General features: G+C 35.2%; 1 protein-coding gene across 1 annotated transcript; it reads right to left on the bottom strand.

The window, feature by feature from the left end:
* Nucleotides 1–7289: 7289 nt before the first annotated feature.
* On the bottom strand, nt 7290–8330 carry LOC124633548. The gene is made up of 2 exons (XM_047168813.1): nt 8322–8330; nt 7290–7742 (listed from the first exon to the last, which is right to left on the bottom strand). Exons 1-2 carry the CDS (start codon nt 8328–8330, stop codon nt 7290–7292), a joined length of 462 nt encoding a protein of 153 aa, XP_047024769.1.

Genomic DNA, 8330 nt, shown 5'->3' on the forward strand with positions numbered 1-8330 from the left:
CTGGAGAAATGGAGACAACTGCAGACTTGTTGGCTATTTATCCTTGATGCATTTCAAAATATAAATAAGAGACTTCTGTTTGTTGGAATCACAGAAACGTTGTGTTGGGATATCATCGATGAAGTTTGTGCAGCTATTATTCTGGTGGAATGCTCAGACTTGTTGGCTTTCGTGATACATTTAAAAACGTAAATAAAAAATGACCTCGATGGCGCATTGGTCACCATGTCGGACTGCCGAACGAGGTTCCGGGTTTGATTCCCGGTACGGTCGACATTTGTGTGATGACCATGCTTGTTGGCCGTGGTCTGGGTGTTGTAGTAATATATTTTCATTTTGTATACACATGTATTTGAACTTTTGTTTGTAAGAAACGATCTATACCGAAACATTGTATTGAAATATAATCGATTCACTTTTGGGGCTCAGGCTTCTATTGTTTAAGAAAGAGGTAGGTAAGAAGCGGACCTTGCAGCGTAGTGGACGTTACACCTTTTTCTGTTTAAAAGGCTTTTAAAGAGGTTCGAGTGGTAATACTTGAGTGTAAGTCCGATCCCTAAGTTCGCAGCATAATTTACCTCTTTGCTGGTTATAGCTAATATTTACTACGGATTGAGGAGAGACAAAAAATATTGATTAAAATGTTTATGAAGAACTAACCGAACACAAAATGATTTATTTAGGGGTAGTACGGGTGTGTAGGTTAAAGGGTAATATTGAACGACTATGACTTTAGAAGATATAGAAATGATAATAAAAAATATGAAGTATTTCCAACATGAAAATTACCTATTCCAAATTACAGTCAAAGCTACAATGATAAATGATTGAAAGCCCAATGCTACTGTCAGCCCAATTGTTCTATTGTTCAAGATTGTTATCGAGTCTATTAGTTTCCAAATACTACAGCTTTATTTACAAGTTGCTTTGTTCAGTTGGAAAACTGACTCGTGTATTAGTTTGACATTTATATGTCTTCTGATAAGTCCATCTTGTCCTTCTTTGGCGAGATTATGTAGGCTACTTCCAAAAAAACAATTGAAAATATATTCTTCTGTACAGTGTCGCGTCATAGCCGTCACTCGGGATTGGTTCTTTGCTAATAAATCACTTCAGATGTAGATCAGAGCTCAAGATTCGTGCCGATAACTATACAACGGCGGACTTAACGCCTTAGGCGTTCTCTGCTAGTCTACCTGGTGGGTGGGTGATGATAAAAAGAAGTGGTAGGGTGAAGCACTGTTGGAGATTTAATGCGATATAATCATCGCCGTTGGGCACCCACAAAGTTCACTACTATGCCTGATCTTCACTAACCCGCATCCACTGCTTCCCGGCGACCTTGGCCAGATCGCCCGCCCATCTAGTCTATTCTACAATAGACCAATTAAATAACTACCTTTCGCCAGTTGTTTCAACCGCATCCCAAAAATAACTATTTTCCAATAGAATGCAGTCTATGGACTTCCTCGGTAGGCTATCTAACACTGAAAGAATTTTCCGAATCGGTCTAGTAGATCTTGATTTTCGAGATAAAGCACTTGACAACATCAAAATGTTAAGAATACAAATTACTGAAATTACAAATAAGAGACATGAAAACTATTATTGTACGTATCACACACTAATCCTCAGCTTAAACGATTTAAACTGGTACCTGTTAATTAATTCAATATTAATTACCGGAAGTGTTAACACAATAAATACGGAAATGACATCACAGTTATTACACAAACAAAATGCAGAGTTCCACCTATAATGTAACATATGGAATGCTAATAAAGGATTGAGTATTGAGTATTGAGTTGATTGTTAATTAAATTATCTGGACTCATATTGGTTTTACTTAAAGGTACAAAATAAAATATATTTTTCAGAATATAACCTATAACTTACTCGCTATTTAAAAGTCTTCATGGCTTTTTATTTAATGATACAATCATTTTAAACTTCATTCTATTTCGGTTAACTTAAAAGCATTGAAGAATAGCTTATGTTTGAAATTTAACATTCACATATGATATCCATACCATCCACAAATCCACGACCCCATAAAAAAACTCCCTGTACAAAATAAATGAAAGAAGCAATAATACAGCTAAAGCTATATCTGCGCAGTATATTCAAAGGGAACTCGTCACAAACACATTTCCAGCATCAAATAAAACAAAATCAAACAGAAATCATAAAGGTACAGTCACCTATTTTCTTTACTCAACCGTATACGTGTATTCAGCTCTAGTTTATTTTATTACGCAGATGCGATCTCCGCATTCATGAATCCAAATATACTTTTCTATTATTGCCGACGATTTTCCGTACATCGCTGTTGTGTTCCTGGATTTTTTGAAATAAAATGTGACCGGGTTTGAAATTTCTGGATTTCTGCTTTTTCGGCTTCCTCTGTCTGGTTGATAATCATAAATAGGGGTTTTTATTTGCTTTGTATATTAATAATGGACACCATGTCCAGGCCGATTGTCGGCCAAGGCGCCTGTTGGCCAGGACATTTTAGAGTAGGTACACAATCATTTGCGCATAGACAGTAACACTCCCTATTCCTTAACTCTTATAGCTCAATGGCATGGGTTAATCCGACTTGACTTTACCATCTTTGTAGTGTTACAAAAAAATTTCAAATTAGGTAAATTGTGACAAACCCTTTACCACTTTTATTTTGATTAAACTCTCATCCTATTATTCACACTTAGAAAAATCATCTCAGTTATATCCTTCTTCCGGTATTAATCCATCTTCCAATTTATCAGAGCTGTCAGTCTGTTTGTTACCGATTTACTCGAAATCGATGAGGTACATTAATATCGATTTGATTTCGATGTAACCGATTGCTGTCTTTAATATTAGGATTATCAAAATGATGTAACAATCAACATATTTTAAGATACATCTTGAACAGATCACTTGACAGAACTCGATTTTAGGTAAAATCGTTGTCCTACCGTTCGATAATCGCGTCTGTGCCCAAAGCGGTCGCCTAGTAAATTAACCCGAATTGATCACCCATTCTTACACATTAACTTAATCTATGGAGATAAAGTTAAGACTGGAATTAACATCAAATGTGCACAGTTGAATTCGGTTTGACGGCTAAGTGTTTATTTGATGCTGATGGCTTTTAAAACTAGTTTCTGATATATTTTAGCTTGTTAATGTCCCGGTGTGTATTGATACAATAATTTATAGTATGTTTTTGGTGCCTGGATTCATTGATTAAAGATAGGTTTTTTACGGTATTTTCGGCGTTTTAAGAACAAAGAAAATATATTTCTTGTTATTTGGAGCAGCTAAAATAAGCAGTTAATTTTTATCGAAACAAACTAAAATTGTATTAATCCATAAATTAGTTATTGTATTGCCACCACATACATAGATCTGGTCCTAAAATTTGACTCGTATCTATGTAAAAGTGTAATTAGGGTTCTGCAAAAAAAAAAAAAGATTTGGCAATACGCCCAAGATTGCGGCTGATAAACGGCGATCGGATTCCGTATCACATTGGAACTTAATATCGGAATTCACGAATGGTAGGTGTATATACGTGACGGAAATACGAAATAAACCTCATATGCTAGTAGGTGTGATCATCTGGAGACTTCAGGACTCCTTAAGGGATAATAGTAGTGTATAGTTGAGAAACGTGTTGACAGTTGAGTCTCTTGTCCTTAGAGCCCTGGCAGCTGAAAGTTGGTGCGATGCATGGTTGATTGAGAGTTCATTTTGAAGGAATTGATCAGTTTGTGATTTGTGATGAGCGTACCTCCATACAGATTTATAAGCCAGATCAAACTATCTTTCTAACAATTAAAGGCTGCAGTGAATTTGTGCTTTAATTACAGTTGAAAGTTATCCATTACAAGATATAGGGCTCCACCAATCATCTCCATTAAGACTGGTACTCCGCTCCTTATGCACATTATTTGCTAATTGATAATCATTTTTAATTGTGTAACTCTTCAATTTCAAACAAACAAATTGATTCTACAACTTTGACTACTTAACAGCGCTCATTATTTTTGATAAGACATTAGATACTCTAAATTGTCTTAAAGACATAAATTATTTGAATTCTGAATTTCAGAGACCTTTTTATACCATTTCAAGATGTTTGTTAATGTAGGTAGTTCACTTTTAGTAAAGGCAAATTAAGCTGTTTCAATTACACTTTTCATCATGGTCTTAAACATTTTAAAGTAAAGATACTTACAATTTAGCGAAATATCTTCCAAATTCTGCTCACAAAGCCTATATTTTATTGTGACTCGCCGTGAATCTCATTATGATCATTAAGAAAACGGTTGCTTAGTACAAAAGTCATCAATCCTCACGAAGCAAGAAAGGAGCGGCGCCTATTAATTTTATTATAGCGATAAAATAATAATTCAGAGCCATGGCATGACCGGAAATAATATCTTGCAGCATTAAACAAAAGGTATAAGTAACGGTTGCTCGTTCTTTTGGCAATATTGGGGAATTTGCTGAGGTGTGGCTTCTATTATGAGATTGGGATCCGTGGCCATAATTTTATTATGCGTCCAAATTAAATTACCGGCCGATTTTATTTTTAATCAAGTGAAGTAGCTCTTTTACACTTTGACCGCGTTATTCTGTTCCCTATTTTATTGAACCTTAAATTACTACCGATGAAGTCGATAATTCTATGGATAGATTAGTACAATGTAGCAGGTTAATTGTGATAAAATTCCTTGAGAGTGGCTTGATAACGAACTTTGATCCAGAAATGGCGTTAAATAAGAAAAGTAGGTAACACGATTTTTATCAAAGACCGCCTATTTATAAAATAACCAAGGCGACTTTTATCAAAAGAGCTGTATGAAGTATTTAACGCGAATCCAGCTCACATTGTTTTCCAATCGTGACGTCAAACTTACGTAGCGGGAGATAAAGTTGAGCGCCTTCCAAGTCCCATTAATCAATATGGTTGCCGCTCATATAACGCCTTTATGCGTATGTACACTGGAGATTTATTCTGCGTATAATAATGTATAGTTTATAGGTGATATAGTTAAGATTTTGAGTAGAGATTTTTGGAGAATTAGTGCACTGCATACGATATAAGTAATTATTATATGACACAGGTGCACTCTCTAGTCCTACTTTATCATATTCTGACTTGACGGTTTTCCGTCACAACCAGGAAGAGGTCAATCACAAATTCGGCTTACGTGCTCTACGACGTATGCATCACAGTATGACAAAAAATGTAACTGAGTAACGGACCGACCGTTTATTGTCTTTTGTCATTTTTAGGAGGAATGACTCTAAATCACAACGCTTGCTCAAGGTGATCTAGCCGTTTCAGGCTTTAAGGTACAGGTTTCCCCAAAATGTTGTTCTTTTCTCGGTTGTTTATGTCCAAGAGAGACTTACCAATCACTTGTATAAAGGTACAAGGGTACTTTCCAGACTTGGAATCGAACTAGCACAACGCAGGCCGATGCTTTAACCACAAAACCACCACGACGAGAACTGTGTTTATTTACTCAAAATATATTAGCAGAATAAGGAAATACAATGATGCACGGTTCATACTTTCCTTTAGTTGTATGTCGTGGCTGATGAACCCTTTCCGCGCGGCGTAAAAGCAATAAATTATACGATAATGAAGGCAGGCCGCTACTAAGGGTTGTGAGGATTGATTTTTAATGTACACGTGTTTATTTTATGGCAAAGTAATAACGTAACACCTCATTAGATGAATAGGTACAGTGTTATATGTTATGTTGCTTCGTATGTATAAACAAAATACCTGAACAACAGTTTTTTTTTAAGTTGTCTTATTTAGATAGTTAAACGAGTGGAATGTAGTTTATGGATTAAGATTTTTTGCTTGGATAACTGAAAAGAGTCGTCAAACTGTTAAAAAGCACGTAAGGTTTGCTTATTCAATTTGACATGGACCTCGAATTTGAGTGCATAAGGCATACTGTTCTTGTGAAATGTCTATGAGTTTGCCGATAGCAAGGTTCGGTCTATTATTTTATTTATGAATTTTATGTCTAGTGCATAACATATGTAAGTATGAAATTATTTACTTAATACGTGATTTAAAAAACCTTCACAAAAAAACCTAGTCAGCCACTTTTTTTGGCTTTAACACCATAATTAATCTATATAACCTTATTACTTGGCAGTTTATCTCGAATTTAAATACTATGGCTTAGAGACGTGCCAAGTGTGAAGTGAGTTAATGTGTCCACAAACGAGACTTTAAGGCTGCAATTGTCACAGTACTGACAAAGCGCAAATGCTTGGATACAACAACAGTAAATAGGTCAGTCCGTACTTTTAACTAAGGAATGCGCACCATCGTTTATTACTCATAAGTTGGCTAGCACAAAATTGTGATGAATTTCTTTCATAAGATTTTATTGTAAAGTAGCTGTTCTGAGGAATTACTTCTTGTAAACGGAATAAATGTAGCCTCCGGATTAAAATTAGTCCAAAGCCTTAGGTCTTTCCTCAGGCTATCGATAATTTCATTGAAATCAATAAAAAAATAGGTACTGAAAGTTTTCGACATTAGTTCGTTAAAGCGCGATAGACAGTGTCACTTTCATATTTAAAAGAATTATCAATCAATATTTTACTTTTTATGTAGAGGTATTAGCTGGTTTTATTTTTTAAATATTGGCCTTTTGTGATCTCACAATAATCTCATTTCACCTTCAGCTTCTAGTGGTAGGGGACGGAAAACTCTTAGCACAGCTCGCTGGCAGGAACCATTCAGATGATGGATGACCGCCAATGAGGCTCAAGTAGTGAATATTAAGAATTATTTATCAAAACTGTTCCGATAAGGAAATATATATCCTTTTTACTGAAAGGAATAAAGAACGGCAGATATTTGTGAAACGAGTGTTTTGCCACATTTTTATCAGACGTTGTTATTTGAAGATTAAGTACGATATATTTTGAAGCTGATGTTAATAGAGATCAAATTATTATTAAAGTACCAAAACCTTCATAGAACTTTCAAAATAATAAGTTTTTTTTAATAACAAAAATGCAAAGCTCCTTACTTATAGTATGAGTTTTTAACATGGAAATGTTATAAGTATTTCGGGTGGCCCATTTGCGGAGCAACGGATTGAGATGACGTAAAACTTTTCATAGACATAAACTGGGAATTGAAATGGCTTTTCATTTCATTAAAATGCATGCCTTCCTAGAATTTCATACGCAAACAAAACAGTTCGAAATGCTACAACAGAAATAAAAAAGTCAAAAAACATAATGTATTTCAGCAATCAGAGTATCGTCCTCAACACAGGTACTTTGTCATGGAATTGGCCGCCGTTATCATGGAAACTCAACGCCCTGTCTATCTGCCACTCTCGCAACGTTTTAACCTGCGTCCCAGGCACGATCTTATCATCTTCATACTTCGACTTAAACAGTTCACTGCGAAACATTTGCAGCTGAGCTTTCATATACTCTACAGGCACCTTTGTTATCGCGAGCATCCTAGGTTTGTAGCTGTCCACTTCAGGAACATTCCTAGCTTCATATAATTCATACACGAGATACTTGTCGTGGGGTTTTGGCAGTCTCAAGAATATGGCATAGTCGTTTCCGACATGGAGGTACCCCCGCAAGTTATGCTCGGCTTGGAAGCCATCGATAAATTGAAATATCTTGTGCAAACGGACGGACTTGGATTCTTCGAAAAATACCAGGCAAATTGTAGTTATTATTTGGATCTGTAAAATAAATAAACAATTCGTAATGATGAAAATTATCCTTGAACTTGATTGCTTCTTGTGTACAAAGAGATGATCAAAGATATTACGGTAATTCAGGATAAGTAAAAATTAAGGTAAGTAGACGCTATCAAAGGTTTTACTCGAGAGTTCGTGAAAAAATTCGAAGGTCGTAATATCTTATGACTGTAATTTAAACCGATCGACAAAAACACTTTACGAAATGTTGAGGATTTCGTAACAAATATAATTATTTTCAAACTTTGAAACAAAACATTGGCCTCCCTTTTTATTCAGCCTTAATAAAGTAAGATGTTTCGGGAGAGTTATGATGACAAAGATGCATTTGAAGATTAAATTTCACTTTGTACTTGTTTCAATGGCTTTAAAAGTAGGCAAAGTTTATTAAAAAGGAGAAACATGACACTTCATTAGTTTAATTGGTTCTCTTTTATACTTTGAAAAGGTGTTTTTGGGCAAGTGCTTTAAAGGAGATAGTATCAGGGTCAGTTGAAAATACTTTAATGATAGGTTCTTGAAGAGGAGAAAAATAAACTTTAGTGAGAGCATAACACTTACCAACTTCAT

The sequence above is a fragment of the Helicoverpa zea genome, chromosome 9, assembly GCF_022581195.2.
Source record: "Helicoverpa zea isolate HzStark_Cry1AcR chromosome 9, ilHelZeax1.1, whole genome shotgun sequence".
NCBI classification, from domain to species: domain Eukaryota; kingdom Metazoa; phylum Arthropoda; class Insecta; order Lepidoptera; family Noctuidae; genus Helicoverpa; species Helicoverpa zea.